Source organism: Abramis brama (assembly GCF_963993115.1).
Source record: "Abramis brama genome assembly, chromosome: 1".
NCBI classification, from domain to species: domain Eukaryota; kingdom Metazoa; phylum Chordata; class Actinopteri; order Cypriniformes; family Leuciscidae; genus Abramis; species Abramis brama.
In genome coordinates this window covers 33,904,084-33,922,819 of record NC_139963.1, presented here as the reverse complement: position 1 = coordinate 33,922,819, position 18,736 = coordinate 33,904,084, and the positions used below count along the sequence as shown (strand labels likewise).

Here is an 18,736-nt window from a genome sequence, read left to right as displayed (position 1 = left end):
TATATAGGTAGATAGAGGTATATATATATATATATATATAGAGAGAGAGAGAGAGAGAGAGAGAGAGAGAGAGAGTTTGTTAATAAATACAACTTTTTAATGAAACTAATAAGTGAAATATGTGTAAACAGCAATATGTAAAGCATCCTGTACACCAGATTCTTCCATTTCCGCACTGTTTCCTCAGTTCTGAATAAATGCCGTGGTCTTTGACCAAAACATAATTCATCACATAATATATATATATATATATATATATATATATATATATGAAGAGTTCAGATGCAAAAGCCTCTAAGTGCCATCTGAAATTTTCTTCTAGAATGATCATTTTTATCAAGCTCGTATATTTAAGTTCAGTAATTTCACTTAAATGGCAATGCAAATGACCTATTAATTGTCATTTAAGTGAAATTACTTAACTTAAATATACAAGCTTTATAAAAATGATCATTCTAGAAGAAAATTTCAGATGGCACTTAGAGGCTTTTGCATCTGAACTCTGAACTACACGGTAAACAAATAAATATGCTTTAAGTAAAAGCAAAATCAGGCTCATGCTTTGTTGATTTCTAAGCTTCAGTCCTTCCACTCTCCTTCTCAAATTGATTGAGAGTATAGTGTTAGAGAAAAAACATACAACATCCTAAAATTAATGTACACAAACAACAGAAATGCTGTTAAACAAAGGTGTGCAGTGACAAACACACTGACTTTATGTAGTATGATAATACATATTTTAGTATATACATCAGTACATGTTTGGAAGAGCCAGAAATGTTTGGTGGAGATAGAAATTCAGAGAGACAAATGGTGACAACATTGGGATATATTAGACAGCCCACTCTATCTGTAATGTCTATGAATCCACCACCCCTTTAAGGAAATGAGCACATCCTGTTGTTTTAATAGAGTCTTCCTGTTGAAGAGTTCATACATGTGATGTGTGCAAGCTGAGGTGGACAGACAGACAGAATTATCCCAGGATTAAAGCATAATGGCGCACATATCTATAGCTACTTCAAAACCACACGGGACTCTTCTGTTTTGGGGTAAGATCTGAACCTTCAGAATAAAAGTTTGGTTTTATGTGCTTGAAACTTAAAATCAGAGGCATTCTCCAAGAGAAAATGGTCTTAAAAAGAAGTACTGTAGCTATCTTCAATATATTTTTAACAATTCTGATGTGAACTCTAGTGGAATATATATATATATATATATATATATATATATATATATATATTATACTGTATTCTAAATGTGTCAATATTTTAACATTTTTTGCCCTCATGACCGTAAAGAAAATATAATGTACATCAGTGGCGATGCCAGAAATATATTCCACTAGAGAACACATTGGAATTATTGTTCTAAATCTTTCATTAGAAACAGTTCAATGGAAAATATCATATTGAATTGTATAGCCAATTCATATTTTACATTTTTGCCCTTGTGACCATAAAGAAAATATAATGGAATATCATGTAGATGAATTATACTGTTGACCTCTTCAAAATTATGTTTTAAGTTTCTGTTTGGGTAGATATAGATAAATAAGGGATTAGAACACTTCTGAGGAAATGACTGTCATGATCCAACTGGACACGACAAAGGGAGGATGTGCACTTCATCTCCCTTCACCTCCTCCCTTCCTGCATCTTTTTCCATGCCTGTCAATATTCCCTGGAATTCACTGTCTTATAATGACGAATAAATCCCAGTGTGTTTCTGAATTTAAGTGTGATTCATGTGTATAATACAAAGTTTATTTTTCATGATAGTCTGTCTGTGTCTAATGGTCTCAACTCTGCAGACCCTTGTACAAAACGAACAGAAACACGCTGTGGTGAGTTGTGTTGAAATTTTTCCTGATAAAAATATGCACATTTTAAAAGTTCTATTTAAGTATTCTATTGGCTATCAAAACATTATTTTTGTAAACCCATGCTCTGTCTCTCATTAAAATGTATTTTTCTTCTGTGCCCTATAGAGGCCAACTGCATCAACCCCACCGACCAAAGTACAAACCACTGCCTACACCAGAGCAGGTGAGGGGGATACAGCTGTATAAATATGACAGACATGTTGGCTAATTTTTTGTTTTTCTGAGTTGTATGTCCAAATAAACCATACTGTGAAGTTGTTTTCAGTGTATGGATTGAATTGAGCCCATTTTGAGCAGCTGATGTGCTGCAATGTATACGGTATATAAGCACGTATAACAAAGAATATAGCAGACAATCAGTGCTAGGAAGGTAACAGCATAATAATGGTGTAAAGAATATTGTGTCGCAATTCTACACTGCGGTGAGAGATTTTGTTGACACTTCCAATCAGATTTTTTCCCCTAATATTTATATTCATGGGAGAGTCTCTGGAACGAAGAATAAACCAACTGCTTCAGTTTGATATTTGGATAAACACATGGGCTCAGGGGAGATTTAGATTGGCCTGTTGTAAGGATCCAAAAACAGAAACAAAGACTGCATTGTTCTGTGAGTGTCGCACACATATGACGTTTAACAACACATACAGCATACGGCATGCTACCTATAAAGCATATTCACATAAATAAATGTTGTCTTTCTCTGTTGTTTGCTTTTGTTAACACACATACAAAGGAATTTTTTTGGTCTTTATTCTCACCTCTTAAACTGGGTCAACATTTCCTTCAGTAATGTTAGGCAGTTTTGATTTATGCTGTTTAATGTTGACGATCTATATGAAGAGTTCAGATGCAAAAGCCTCTAAGTGCCATTTGAAATTTTCTTCTAGAATGATCATTTTTATCAAGCTCGTATATTTAAGTTCAGTAATTTCACTTAAATGGCAATGAAGATTATCTATTAATTGTCATTTAAGTGAAATTACTTAACTTAAATATAAAAATTATCATTCTAGAAGAAAATTTCAGATGGCACTTAGAGGCTTTTGCATCTGAACTCTTCATATATTGACATATGCATTCAGTACTCTTTCAGAAGATGTTTCATAGCGCCCCCTACCGTATAACAGTGAAAACACGGAAAGCTGGAAAATTCCGTCAATGGCGGGGAAGCGTTGTCTCATAAATGACGGAAATTTCCATCAATGGCAGGGAAAAGAGTTAAAAATCGATGCTAAAAAAAATTATTGGTGATATATCGTCCAAAATCTGAAATTAATAGGGTTGGTAAAAAAAACTGAAAGATCAAAACTTTATTTTAAAAAAATCAGTGCTACACTAAATGGTTTCCTGTAGACTTAATCTATTGGTACCGATTGAAGACAAACTCACATGGTCAACATGAGATCCACAAACACAGAAGTGTTACATAAACTGTTCCAGCCCTCCCTCGGCCCTGGATTCGCCTCTTTCTCTTACTTTGAAGTGAGTGAGCTGAGAGTTTGTTTCAATCACAGCTGGTCTTAAACCAAAAGTGCGGCCCTTCAAGCACAGATGGCAAACTCTGATTATATCGTTTCCCGAACTCGATCTGTTTAATATGACCCAGTTATTCTTAAAAGTGTCCGTTCCATCAAGCCGCCCTGCTCTGATGTTTCCTGTTTGGAAACAGATGCGAAAAATGCAAATAAATCAAAACCACTGAGCCGACGAGGAATCAACCTGAGAGAAACAGAGTGGTTTTTTTAAAGGGGGAGACCCGTTTGCAGATGTGCATCTGGCCTGGGTGTGCTCGGCTCAGAAAAGATCCGCGCCTCGGGGAAACAGCTATCCTTTAACACAACAGTGCTTTATCATGAGTCGAGACTAGAACTGAGAACCAGTTCTTATGCAGAAACATTTCCATTAAAACAAGAAGGACTTTCATGAAGCTCAGTTAACTTTTCCTCTTTCTTAAAGTTCCCTCTACTACTCACCACAGCACAACTAGAGCAAGCTCACACTACAGGACTGTGGACTACCTGAATTGCTGTGGAGCTCATGCTACACAACAAGGATTCTTGTCATCTGTCGTAATCTTACCATAGCAGTGCGCATGCATACTACAACGCTGCAAGGTGCACAAACTACAAGACATTAGGGCTCATTTATGAGTACTGTGAATTTGGACATACATCTTTCTCTTTTGACATACTGTTTTTCACCAACTGTATAGTAGGGAAGTATGTGATTTCAGATGCAGCTAGCCTTGGTCAAGAGGCAGACCAAAGCAAAGTTTTTCTGTTTATACCATCTGCACTGTGATTGGCTAGATTAGTTCCAACTTGTAGTATTGCACAATCAACAGATCAAGTGTAAGAGCACAATGATAATGCTGTAAAAGCGGACTGAGCTTACCTTTTCGGCGTGATGACATTTAATCTCCTCGACAGCCAGTCCCATTTAGACAGTCCCATTTAGCCACTTAGCAACAAAAAATCACGAGTGGGGTAATACTGATGTATTTTATGTCATAGAATAAAACGTGAAAGTGTCTTGAGCTTGTGTTCACCACATAACTTATTTCAGACATTTAACCAAAAAACCCACTGACTTCGGGACGATGGAACCGGAAGATCTAAAATGCTAACTCGTTTCCGTGTTTTGGCATTCAGCGTGATTTCATACCTGCACCACTCTATACAACGACAAGGTGGAACAAATCCAGCCAATCACAGTGCAGATGGTATAAACGAAAAAATCTCGTAATCGCATGAATTTCTCTCGTGAATTTATGTGAGAAAGAGTTTTTTGCGCTGTTGGCCTCTTGACCAAATATCTTGTAGTTTGTGCACCTTGTCAGCATTGTTTTGCGTATGCGTGCTGCTATGAAAAGACGACGACAGATGACAACCAGGCTTTTTTTAATGCTTCAGATTATGATTAAAGAACTGCTGGATCTCATGCTGGATTACTTTCGCAAGTTTATTATAATCAATCACGTGAATTTAAAGGAACACACCCCCGTTTATTGAAATAGGGGTTATTCACCGTCTCCCCTACATTTAGATAGGTGGGCAAACGCATTTTTGTCTCAGTGCATACATTGTCTTAGTCTGGCAGCGCCGCCACTAGCTTATCTTAGCATAATGAATAGAATCCTTTGTTGCCGGATAGCATGTCATGAGTAAAAGTGATTAAAAAAAAACTAATTTAGGGTGACCATATTCCAGGACATGTCCGGCCGGGGTTTCGAGATCGCCCAAAATATCCGGGATACGGCTTTTGCTTTATCGTCGCCATTCATTTTGTTTACATGCACACCTTTTGATTCAGTAGGACTGAATTAATTCCGATTGGTGAATCTGAATGTAGTGTTTACATGAACGCTAAACAAGTGATCGGTTGATGTGCGTTTTAGCATTGCTAAGAAAATTCCTGTTTTCGTCTCGATCGGGATCCGTGTGAAGCAGAATGCATGACCTGCAAAGCTGGCACGTACGTGTCAGTGTCAAATAATGTAATAATGTAAACATAATGAATGGTGACTGTAGAAAGCAAAAGCCGAATCCCGGGCATTTTGGGCGATCTCGAAATCCTGGCCAGACATGTCCTGGTTAAACAGGACGTATGGTCACCCTAAACTAATTACTTCTTGTGGCCTGCGTATTCACAACGAGTACAAATAGCGATGCAGATTAAGACTAGGCGATTTCCTATAGGCAGATACTGACTTGGGACTATATTGAGGTGAAGCACAGGCGAAGCACTGCTACTTGGGCGCAGAGATATCACACCTGTGCTTTACTCATGACATGCTATCCGGCAACAAAGGATTTCATTCATTATGCTAAGCTAAGCTAGTGGCGGCGCTGCCAGGCTAAGACAATGCATGCACTGAGACAAAAATGCGTTTGCCCACCTAATCTAAATCTAAATGTAGGGGAGACGGTGAATAACCCCTATTTCAATAAACGGTGGCATGTTCCTTTAATAACATCTACATAATCAAAGATTAGCTTTTGGATGAGATCAGTGAATTGATGATTATAGCTCTATCACCAATAAGTAGCCAGCATCATCTGATCACATTTTCTCTTATTGTTCTGGCCATAACAAACACAGTTACAGCAACCAGAAAACAAAAACAAGTTAAAAGGTAAAGAGTCGCCCAACTAAAGCAAACACTGATCACCAAAATGGTGACATCAGACTGTTATTTTCAATAAAACATAAACATCTAAACCTCTGTTAATTCTCAATTAGAACTTTTGAGCATGTGTGACAGAAATAAAGTCAAACTGGTTTGTAATAAGTGAAGCTTGTTATCACTAGAATGTTATCACTAGAATGTTGTTAGAGAATGTTATCCTACCTTTTAGGCAAACGTTCTGGGAACAAAAGCAAAATTTACCACTAAAAACATTAGAGAAAAAAACAAGTCTAGCTAGGAAGAAACCTTGCTGTGTAATGAGCACCACATTCAGTCCTGTGTGAGCTAGCTGCCCTTACGGTTCGTTTAAGTGAATCAGAAAAATACAGTAGAGCCGTGTGGTCCCGATTCCCGAGCTGATTACTCATATGAAGCGGTTCTTTATCAAAAACACATTTAAGAATTACAATCGCTGTCGAACGCAAGATATTATGTCCAACTCCAAATGAACCAAGAGGCTATAACAGCCTATAGGCCTACTTGTGAAGGCTCGTTGTGAGACACATGGAAACTGACAGGTAGCCTATAGTTACATAGCTAAACATAGTTAATATAGACATTAAGAGTTTTGTAAGTATAGTATTTTTTTAAAAATGAACAAATTTATGACTGAAATCTCATTCACGTTTTTTGTCTGTTTAATATTTCAATATTTAGTTATGGCTAATTAATGGATTGTATAGGGCCTATTTATGCCTCCTTTAAAAGTAATTGAAAATGCATTAAATAGTTTTAGTTCAAGTTCTTTAGTTATTTTTCTGTTCAAGTCTGAGAGAGAGAGAGAGAGAGAGAGAGAGAGAGAGAGAGAGAGAGAGAGAGAGAGAGAGAGAGGCGGCCAGAGGTGGAGCATTATTACGTGGGAAAATTAAAGCGTTTTCGGTCAGCAGCTTTCTAAATCTGAACATCTGGTAACCCCGGTTCCACATGTGGATACGGCGCATCACGCTTCCACCCGTCGCGTTTCCTGTTATGCCTCGCGCTCTTTGGTGTAAAAGTTCAGGCACATTCAGTGGCGGGTTTCGACCATCTCGCCAGCGCTCGTTTGCTCTGATATGAGGGTATCCTTCAGCTTCTTTGGCATCTTTCTGTCTTTTCTCTGTGGTAAGTTTTGTGTGCGTCGATATACAACTTCAGCTTTCATTTAACCTAAATTAGACACTAGCAGTGCATGAGAAATCTATGCTTGCAGCAGGATGAAGATGTCACAAATCGGATATATAATATATATATATAAAGATGAATATGATATAGGATGAACTTAATGATGATATAAGATTTACTTATATTTTTTAGATCATGGCCGTGGAGATGGAGGAACATTTGGTATGTAGCCTACATTACTTGTCAAATAGCCTACTGTTTTTATATCAACCTGACTGTGACAACTAAAAGATACATTATGCAAAAACGACATTATGTATGACAGGATAATTCACTATAAGTGACTTATATCACACATTATTATTATTTTTTTTTCATTTACATCACAGGCTGTGCTAACAAGAGCAACTGTGACACATACTGTTCAATTTGTGTGAGCCTGCCGGCGAATGAAACTCAATACTGCTATGAATTGCTGGCAATACACTTTTGTGGACATAATTTTAAAGAGGCTATGAATTCTATGAACAGTACTGACTGGTGTTCTTTGGAGAGAGTAAAAAGGTAATTTGTAAGGATTCATTATCAAATGCCATATATTAATGTATGTGCTTGATAGTTATTGGTGGCTTTCTTTTTGTCTGTTTCTCTGGCAGTGCATACAACAATTTCACTGTGTGTACTGAGGTTGTTGCTGAATGTCTGCTGATTCCCTGGCCGAATAAGTTTGTTGAAAGCATATTTGTGGATATCCACGCCACCTATTTTCAAGAATGCCCCACAGAGGCACTGAGGGACCCCCCTCCCAGCATCATCCTTGCCCTTGTCATGACCCCCATATGCCTAATCCCTGCCATGGTGGTCCTAGTTGTTCTCAAGACTAAAAATGGAGACAGGAGGTCCTAGAGAAGATTCCAGGTGCAAGAAGATTTTGTTCCTATTCCTTATTCTGCTTTGTTTCTTCTTCATTCGGGGTGGTATCCCACTTCGGGATAATGTCCTGGCCCAACACTCCCCTGCAGTGAATGTGCACCTGGTCGACTCCAGGTTCAAATAAACCAGCATGCAGGATGAGCATTTGTTCTAGGGGTGACTTCTGACTGGAAAATGTTACTGTACTTCAATGAAATAACTGGTGGTTAGAAACGTATATTTATCATTAACCTACAGATTATGTGCATTTCAGATTATTCAAGGCATTGTTATGACAATCACATCTACAAACTGCACATATAGGTTTTCAGGATGTAAATGCATAATCTAATGAAATATAAAATGTGAAATGGCAATGGAAAAAAGGTTCATTCGCAGCAGTCAAATGCACTGCATACGTAACCAGGTGAACAAAACATCACAACACAGAACATAAACTGATTTGAGTCCACCTTATGCACTGTATGAAATATTTAACCCATGTTTTAATGTAGATTCCGTTGTTAGTTTGGTGACAAGAGCTGTTTAGCTGACTCTGAGCATAGTGTCTTTTCGTTTCTATTTTGACACAAGTCATAAAGATTGACTTTTTAAATTTATTGTGACAATCATTGAAGAATTAAGCATAAATGAGTCAAATGCATGACAAAACAAAGCCAAATGAAAGTGTCCATTTCAACAGGCAGCTTATTGAATATCTGTTTATTTATATAAGTTAATGACGTACAAATGTCTCTGAGGAAATAAAAAATAAAGAAACATCTGAGAGGGAAGGGGATGTCAGAAAAGGGAGGTTTATATAGATTGTAATGTCTACTTGCATTGTCCAATTAATTTTTCTAATTTTATAATTGTATGCCCTTTACACAGAACTGCATTGTAATTTACTTAGCAATATAATTACTATATCAATGTGGCCACATGAATGAGATTTCTGTTTGTGTTTTATAATTATTTCAATAATGGATTATTTTAAGTGAAGGAGAGCATGTTTTCTCTCTAAATCTATGTTTTCACATCACTTATACTAGAATTCTTTTGTGTATGTCTACAGATGTGTTCTTAATGGACATAATGTACTTCGCAGAACCACTTTAAGAGCCTGTGAATAATTTTATACTTCACCTTTTACTTTGATTGAAAATGTTTTTCTATAATTAAACCACATGTTTTACCTGGAGTCTATCATTGTGATTTTAGTAAAAGTGTCCTTTTTGCAACCTTCCATATTAATAATATATCATGTTTTGTGCTGCCTCCACATGGAAAGGATTTGTGACAGAGAGCTCAAATATTCAAAATGACCCTCACACTTCAGACAGAAGGGTTGATGTTGGAGAGGAAAATGCTGGAATGAGAGAGTTAAAAAAAAAAGAAAGAAAGAAGAAGCTGTTTATAGTCTTACATCATGTTCCAGTGAACTCTATTAAAGTCAATTAAAAATACAAGGTCTTATTTGTTCATAGTATAAACAACTGAATTTAAGATGAAATCACTGCTGTAAAAACAACATAAACCACCCCTATTTGTTTAAGATGGTCTCCCAGCCTGGTCAGCCTAAAAAACAATTTTGCTAAACCTCTCTCAAACCAGTTTAAGATGTTTTTTCTGCAGGTATATTGCTGCTCACTACAATGTTTTGTAAGAGCAGTTAGTAATCCACTGTAAAAAAAAAAAAACACACACACACTCAAAGTCTTGTGTGAAACATTATGTGTTTGTCGGGACTCGGCCTGGCAGGGTGTGGTGGGAACGAGAGTAATCACCCTCCTCCTCCTCCTCTGTCTCGTTCTTCGGCTCTGCTCCTCATCCTCGTCCTCCTCCGGCTCAGATCAGGCACAGGCCACGCCCTCCGCAAACAGATCACCCAATCCGGCGTCACTCTCACGTGTCTCGGGAGAGAGGACACACCTCACATCTCCAGCAATCAGCCATTCACAGCCGACCAGATGCTCCTGGCCTTCATTACTGCCAGATCCCCGGCACTGATCCAAAACACAGATTCACATCTGTACCCTCCCCTGGCCAGCGATCTTACAGTTGCAGTGCATACTCACGAGTTTCTGGCTAACCAGTTTTATTCTGTTAGTGGCCTTACATAGGCTACAGGATTCACATTAGGCTACGGTTTATTTTTTTATACAGTTAATTTGAATGCATATTAAAATAAACATGTCTATCAAATTTGAATACCGGCTATGGACAATAAGACCTAACTTGTTTGTTCGTTTCTCTGTTCCATTTACACAAACGTCTCTAAAAATGAGTTAATAGAGAAGATTTATGTGACGTTACTGCCACCCAGTGGTTTAAACTGGAGCTATCCAAATCCAATAAAAAGTTATGTTCAATATCAAAATGTTATCTCGCCAAAAGTGTTCATTTGAATGAGTAACTTCTAAACTGTTTCACTATTTTTGTTATTAAAGGCACAAGGTCACAACCAAAATAATAACTGATGTCTTCTGTTTGATGTTGCTGAGATGCAAGACCATCTAAAAGCGTGTTTAGCATTAGCAGATTTTTATTTCTATTTCTATTATTATTTTTAGGGCCTTGTTTTTTACCGTGGTATTCGATATTTGGGGAGCTCTTCGTAAAACTTTCATAGCTCAACAGATGTTAACAATGTTCATTCACACTATTTAAGTAGACTACTCAAAGTTAAACATATTGATTATATACAATATACACATTGTATATTGATTTGAAAAAAGACATGAAACAAAAAGTGAGGAATGGAGAGAATGATTAAAGCATACTCAAAAAACATGAAGTGAAGATAGACACAATGAAGAAGAATTTGAAATGTAATTAAATTCAAAAAGGTTGTGTATTGATGAATATATTGATGAATCCCCAGCATGGTTGTGTTGTAAGTGCTGTTGTATTTTTTTTGCAATGTCACCTAAAACGGCACACTGATACAGTATCTTGAAAATACATTTTCTGACACTTACCAGAGGAATTGTCATTCTTGTTCTCCTGCTTGCATTCCCATTTCAGCATACATATCTGAACAGATGAAAAAGGATGTGGACTTTGTGTGTGTGTGTGTGTGTGTGTGTGTGTGTGTGTGTGTGTGTGTGTATGTGTAACCTATATAGTCCAAACATGGATGTTATGGTCTGCAAATAGAAACAGTTTGTTCATATTAACCCAATTTATGTGATTCATTGTTTATCCACAAATTTGCAGTTATATATAACAGTAATGCCATAGGTTACATTTGTGTGGCTGTTAGTATCTGATGAAGCAACCCGTTGTTTGCTGGACTGACCCAACTCACATTAAACTTGTGTCAAGACAAGGAGTATAAATGGACAGCATGGGCATTTAAAATGTTTTGCATGAATTTAGAGTGGTAATTTATTTGTTTGAAATAATTGTTATTGCCATCCTCAATCCCCATTTCATTTCTAAACTTTTTAAAGGTTACTACATATGGAAAACAAGGAGCTGATGGTTCATCTTACCCCTCTGCATGGCTGGCTAAGCTGACCCCTAGCCTGGGAATGGACTACAATTGACATTAAAAAAAAGTTGTTGTGTCAAATTAAAGTAAAACAACACACAACAGTAAATAAAAGCTATTATAAACAGCATCCTCAATATATCCAAATGGCATAGATTATATAAAATGGTTTGAAAGATATGAAGGTTTGTGAAAAATATTCAACTAAGTGTTTTTCCTGAAGTAGTTGTAGGATTGAAAATCATTAGGGGTTTTGAGCAGCTCTTTAATTCTTAGGATGTAGCTATTGTGCCAATAGATGGCAGCACAACTTAGAAATTAGTTTTAGTTTAGTGTTTAGTTTTGTTATAGCTCTATATTGCATTTGCTTGTTGTTATAGTTGTTTTAATAATACAGAAATATGCAGCCAATTATAGCCATATGTATTCAGTGTATAACTAATTATATTTCTAATTCAAAAAGTGGAAGAGCAATCTCAATGCAAATAGTGTGTTGGTGTAGCACAATCTCATAGGTTGCATTATTTGGCAGAAAACCGGATCACACTTTGTCACAGTCAGAGTTCAGACACTAAAAAGCGGAAGAATGCTCAAGTTCTGTATGTCAGACCAAGGTCTATAAAGACACTCAGAGTGTTTAGTGTTTCAATGTGTTAAACTAGACTGTTTTTGCAATTACCCATTGAGAGGCCAAGAGTGTTGTCGGCTTTGCTGGTGTGAAATGTGGTCTGGCTTGAGGTCAGCCAGTGTATTTCATTTGGACAATGACCATGGCGTGGTGGTTTCAGACAGACAGCAGTGGTCAGAGGGGGAGTGTGGGATGCCACATCGCGAAAATGTCTCTCACCAATGGCATGCTAGGAACTATTTGTTGATGGTCATGGTGTTACACAATATGTCTTCCCACTCTTATGACGTGAGAGCACAAGAAAACAAACAGAAGAGGCACATAACGAAGTACAGGTATGCACATATGAATGAAAAGATTAGCTGAACAATGAAAGCTACTCATATATAAACAGAAATTTGTCTAAAACTACAAAAGTATTGTTCTTTTTCTTCTGCAAGTTGCTAAAGTGAGCTAAATACATACATTATCACAATTTTCTTGTGGTGTGCGTGAGTGGTGGAGCGTTACCTGTAAAAACACGTAAATGCCTGCAGTCATTTTGCTGTTATAATAATTATATATAATTACACACACCACTAACACAATTTTTCAGCTGTCATATAAAACACGAGTTTAGTTAGAGGTAGGGTAGGTAATTTTTTTATGAACACATTTTTAGTTATACTTGTTGATACTTTCTTCACATCCTGATAGCAATTGATGATAGATGTTGTCTAAATATTAAAATATGTGCATATATCTTCTGTGGAAGTCTTTGGACAAAAAAACCCAAACAATTTCATCCAATCATTGCATTCGGTCCAAATGCAATGATACTATGTCCTACCTGCCTTTTAACATATGTGTTTGTGTTTGTGTTTGCTCACCCTGCTCACACAGACATCACACATCATCAGCGCATTTCATGAGACTATGCAGATTTGTAGACACACAGTGAGCGCCACAAACAAACAGTAAAATATTTTACAGTTCCTCCTTATGCTGCGTTCACACCATATCATAACTGTAATTACAAGATGGCAACCCGTGATGTTCTCGGGACAACCTGGAGCTGTTCACGTCCTCAGACTCGAATTTATGTGCATCTATGTCAGTACTATCAATGCCGAAATGAAACTGCAGCAGTCAGGTGGTACAAGTAAAAGCTCTGTAAGTTGTTATGTTCATTACTATTGTAATCTTATGTGCTTTGAGACATGAGGTAATTTAATGCCGTCTCTCGTCTCGTGACGCTTTGCAGACTATGCCATGTGCATTTATGAGTGCTCTAATTAAAGGGACGGTGGGATCTTATTCTTTCAAAGCTAACTTGCTATTGCTAGCCTCCCCGAAATTGCCTACCCTACCTTTAAAATACCAGCTCAAAAGCATATAGCAGATAAATATAATAACCTTAGTTATATATATTTTTTTAATTCAAAATAATGACCAATCAGTCAAACAAGAACTAATTTAACAAGAAGCAAATCATCGACACCTCATATAAATGTACCGCTTAATACAATGTGTAGAATACTGGACATAAATTCATATGAAATAGCTTTTGTTGTAGTCAGTTACTGGCACTGTCTTAAAGGAGAGCAGAGTGAACACGGGTGAATCTGACTGCAGTATTACATCTCTATGAATAAAAATGATGTTATTTCTTTCCTTCGGATGAGACGTTAAACCGAGGTCCTGACTCTCTGTGGTCATTAAAAATCCCAGGATGTCCTTCGAAAAGAGTAGGGATGTAACCCCGGCATCCTGGCCAAATTTGCCCCTTGGCCTCTGTCCATCATGGCTGCCTAATCATCCCCATATACTGATTGGCTTCATCACTGTCTCCTCTCCACCAGTAAGCTGGTGTGTGGTGGGCGTTCTGGCGCAATATGGCTGCCGTCACATCATCCAAGTGGATGCTGCACATTGGTGGTGGTTGAGGAGATTCCCCATTCTATGTAAAGCGCTTTGAGGTCTCAGAAAAAGCGCTATATAAATTTAACTAATTATTATTATTATAATTATTATTATTATTATTTCAGCCAGCGCACATACCTGTATTTACATCCTGTTTTCGGTCGAAGTCCATAGTAATCGATTGTCGAGTTCACGCGCGTGATCATAGGTAACTAAACCTATGCGTGTGAACTCGACAATCGATTACTATGGACTTCGACCGAAAACAGGATGTAAATACAGGTATGTGCGCTGGCTGAAATAACATCATTTTTATTCATATCTTTCACATCTACTGCAGTCAGATTGACCCGCGTTCACTCTGAAGGAATCACTCACATGGCTGTGCACTTGTAATGACACATCAAGGATGTTAAGAGGCTAAAAGCAGGTTTAAAACTTGCTCCATTGAAGTCAACAGGGTGCAGATTTTAAAAAGAGGATAACACGGTGTAGGCAACACCAATTTTTGTCATTGTTCTCTGTATTGACAGCACTCCAAATTTACAAAAAAATGAGCTCAATGTTAAAATTGACCGGAGTTCTCCTTTAAAAGTTTCAAGGGAAATTTAGTCTGAACCTCTGAAATCCTCTGTAAAGAACAAGAGCATTATCATCTTTTGCCTTTGGGCTCCAAATTCCTGTAAATCATCTACACACCAGTTCCTGAGAATGAAAGATACTTTTGGTATTCTTTGAGGAGATGAGATTGTCTTACATTAGGAGTAATGAGAGAAACAAAGTCTCAAGACCACTGATTAGCTAGAGAATAATTTTCCACATTTAGCATTCAGAGCTCATTTAACAGTTGTCAAACTATATAAAATGCACCACAGCATGAACTGTGAGGACATTTACTCTTAAGGGCATATTTTGTTAGTGGAACAATCTGTCAGAAAGCAGAAAATGTCCTATGATGATATAAAGATTTGGAGACAGAAATGAGCAGTGAAACAGAAGTGTTTAATATCAATAATTGAATCATGTTCAAAATGAAGGGGGAACTATTGCAATAATTCAAGAACCCACATTTAAAAAACAAACCAGTTGACCACTACTCTGAATTTTGAGTTAAACGTAACTATTGTTTACCAAGAATAAATGAATATAGGTCCAAATGAAAGAGTAAATCTTTTGAAGTACATTAGAATTTATCCTTCAAGTCCAACTTACATTTTAAGTTTTTTTTTTTTTTTTTTTACATCCCCCACTTTAAACCTCTTCCTGGCAGGCAAATCACTGAAAACCACAGGATGAGTAATGAAATGAACTCTGGAGTACTTACAGTAAGCTAGCACAAATGGGAATAATAAAAGACACTACATTCATGTGCTCGTTTAGTTGAGCAACATTATATTTCATCATCTCATGTGCTTTGTCCTACATTATGTGACTTTTAGCATTTGTCCTCAAGCAGGCCAATAGATTAAATTCAGGTTCAGGTTCAATTCACACAGAACGCATTTTTGCATTTAAGTGTAATAAAAAAAAGAAGAACGCAAGGTCTAGAGAAATTTCACTCAACAAGAGGAGTGTAATGGTCAAACAAACACAGCACATGCTTACAGAGAAAAGCAATGTCTTTTGTGAGAATGGCCCCTAACTATTTTCATTGTGGTGGGCCAGAGAAAAATATACAAACTGGCCCAATTTTGTCGGATCTATTCACTCAACATAAATTTGTTTGTTTAATGAACTGTCAAAATTTTACAGCAATTGTGCTGTTGGTCTGTGAATATCAATATATTGGCTGATTACTTGCAGTCTAATGTTCAATACAGCAGTACAATGACTTCCGTGTAACGGAGGTCTAAAAGACCACAATGTTTTCTGACATGAGTATTTTTTCTGTTCATGAGAAGAATTATTGTCTTTCTGTCTCTATCTGATGTGAGTATATTTACACTTTGTCTGAGAACTCAAAAAGAAACATACGCTATTATTTTGACTAGACAGTGTTTGCTGCAGCGCGAGAAGCCAGAGGAAGTGTAGGTGATCTGCGTCTGGTTTACCACTGCATGGCTGCTGCTCCCAGACCGTCTGGCGGAGGCCGCTTTTTTCGCGGCCAGCCAGAAGTGCCGCAGCCAAACGCTGTAATTGAAAATGTGGAGGTGGCAGGGATCCAAACAGTCTATCTCCTCATTGCATCCCCAGAGTCAGTGAGTCCTCCCACAGCATCTTATGCAAACAGGCCGCTGCGGAGCTCGCGTTTGAGGCCTCTGAGGCAGTTGTCTGTATGTTTCTGACACTTCCTCTGTCTGCTCCCTCCTTCTGCTTTGGTTTGGGAAGTGCTCATGCATTATGTTCCATTAGAGGGGTCCAACAACAGGACAGAAAGAGCACGAGGGTCATGGAGCTCATTCTGGGTGGGGGGAAGACTAATTTAGTAACACTTTACTTCAAGCCTGAATTATGTTTATATATAGTACATTATAAAGGTATTTTGGAAGAAATGTCTGATACAAGCTCTTATACGCACATTTGATTTGCCCTGCAGTTTGTAAAAATAAACAAAAAACATATTTACAGTATTCCACTTACAATGGACATTTTTAAGGCAAGGCATTGCTCCAGAATAAACATGGAAATACACTGTTTTGAAACTGTATAACCATAATAAGACTTGTAAGTGTTAAAAGGGATAGTTCAGCCAAAAACAAAAATTTGGACAGAATGAAGATCATTTACTCGCCTTCATGTTATTCAAAACTTGTGTTACTTTGAAGTTGCTCTTTTCCATATAGTGAATGCAAAAAACAAGAAATTATCAATTACGATAACTAAATATTCAAGCTTTAAGTAAAGTGACTGCCCTCTGGCCTGTAGGGATGTTCAGTAATGAGGTTTTCAAAGCAAGCATCCTAAGAATGCATGCCATTCAGCTGACAACCATACAACACTTTCCAGGCCTGTTTATGGTTTAAAAAAAATTAGGTTGTGCAACATTGTCTTCAGATGTATGGGGCTGCATAGACTTTTACAAGCAGTTCAGAAAAGCTAGAAAACCAGACAAAAAGCTAAATAGACTAACCTATTGTTGACTCTTTTGACCTGAAAACTTGTCAGAAAGCCTGCAATTATCCCTGTTTCTACTTGTACAGAAAATCAGCAGGAGAAATTGCAGTTTACTTCAAGACACAAAGCAATTTTTCAGCCATATTTCACTGTTGTGATTTTCATTTTCAGTGGACAATGCCAAAAGCACGGGCCAGTGCCTCAGCAAACAATCATCTCCTCGAGCTTTGGAGAATGCTGGCTGTAAATGTATGCATCCCAGACTATAAACATAACGCAGTATAGTTACCCTGCCATACAATTAAGTATTCATCACAATAAATCATGAGGAAAATTCCAGTGACTGCATATGTAAAGTCGCTGACTAGTCGTGTGTATGAAAATCTGCATATTTTTTGGGCATTCTGGAAAGAATTATCGTTTCACACATTTTAAATTTTTAGCCTATAAATCCATTGCTTTCTGAAAATGATTGCAAAAGAAAGTTTCCATTGTCATCTGAAATGACCATTCATTAAGCGTGGAAACAGGCTGTGACAGTAACCATTAATGAATACAGAAATAGTGAGCAATGTCTCACTGTAAAAACACTTATAAGCAATAAGTTCCACTGAAAATTAAATGTTTTTGTGGTTATTTGCTCCACATCAACATGTTTAGACAAATATAAAATGTTACTACCAACCAAATGTTCGCTATTCTCATTTGTAAATTATGATTTTTCCAACGTACCATTAACATCCCTGTGTTTGTTTTGATGACTGTCTGTACAGTGAAGTCGGAGTTGAATGAAAAATAAAGACAGAAGCTTATGTCATAATTCCACCATATGTACAGGAATAGGGGAACTCTCTGTGTGTGTGTGTGTGTGTGTGTGTGTGTGTGTGTGTGTGTGTGTGTGTGTGTGTGTGTGTGTGTGTGTCTGTGTGTGTAGGGAACCTCTGGACACACACACCTTCATCTGAGTCATTCTCATCTCTGTGCTGGAGAAGATATAATACTTCACATGTTCACTATACACAACATAATAAGCACAAAAAAAATTCTTTATTCATTATTTATCTTCACCAACAGCCAACAATATTGAAAAGACTTCCTTAAAGGGTTAGTCCCTGTTAGTCCCTGTTAGTCTCCGACGCTGATAGCATTGTAAACACAGTGCAGCTTTACTGGGTTCTACGTCAGAACGCCGGCTCAGTATTGTCCGGCTCCTGCATCAGCATCACACGCATGAGCTGGCGTTCTGACGTAGAACACAGAAGAGCTGCACTGAGAAGAAATTGTTGAATAAAGTCGTTATTTTTGTTAGTTTTTTTGCGCATAAAAAGTATTCTCGTCGCTTCATAACATTGAGGTTGAACCACTGTAGTCACATGACTATTTTAACTATGTCTTTACTACCTTTCTGGGCCTTGAAAGTTAAAATGACGTTGCTGCCTAATATGGCTGGTTCAGAAAGCTCTCGGATTTCATCAAAAATATCTTCATTTGTGTTCCAAAGATGAACGAAGGTCTTACGGGTTTGGAACGACATGAGGGTGAGTAATTAATGACAGAAATTTCATA

General features: G+C 37.4%; 1 protein-coding gene across 1 annotated transcript; it reads left to right on the top strand.

Moving 5' to 3' along the window:
- Positions 1 to 896: 896 nt before the first annotated feature.
- On the top strand, positions 897 to 9,291 carry ramp2 (receptor (G protein-coupled) activity modifying protein 2). Its single transcript, XM_084120492.1, has 6 exons — positions 897 to 1,052; positions 1,782 to 1,846; positions 1,991 to 2,048; positions 7,371 to 7,400; positions 7,568 to 7,742; positions 7,835 to 9,291. Exons 1-6 carry the CDS (start codon positions 998 to 1,000, stop codon positions 8,082 to 8,084), a joined length of 633 nt encoding a protein of 210 aa, XP_083976618.1. The 5' UTR covers positions 897 to 997; the 3' UTR covers positions 8,085 to 9,291.
- The last annotated feature ends 9,445 nt before the right edge of the window (positions 9,292 to 18,736 follow it).

What these genes read in the sequence shown, in the direction of transcription:
- ramp2 (XM_084120492.1), top strand. Translation starts at nt 998, where the DNA reads ATGGCGCACATATCTATAGCTACTTCAAAACCACACGGGACTCTTCTG. An exon ending in TGGAGATGGAGGAACATTTG is followed by an intron (nt 7,401 to 7,567) that starts GTATGTAGCCTA and finishes TTTACATCACAG; the next exon opens with GCTGTGCTAACAAGAGCAAC. An exon ending in TCTTTGGAGAGAGTAAAAAG is followed by an intron (nt 7,743 to 7,834) that starts GTAATTTGTAAG and finishes TTTCTCTGGCAG; the next exon opens with TGCATACAACAATTTCACTG.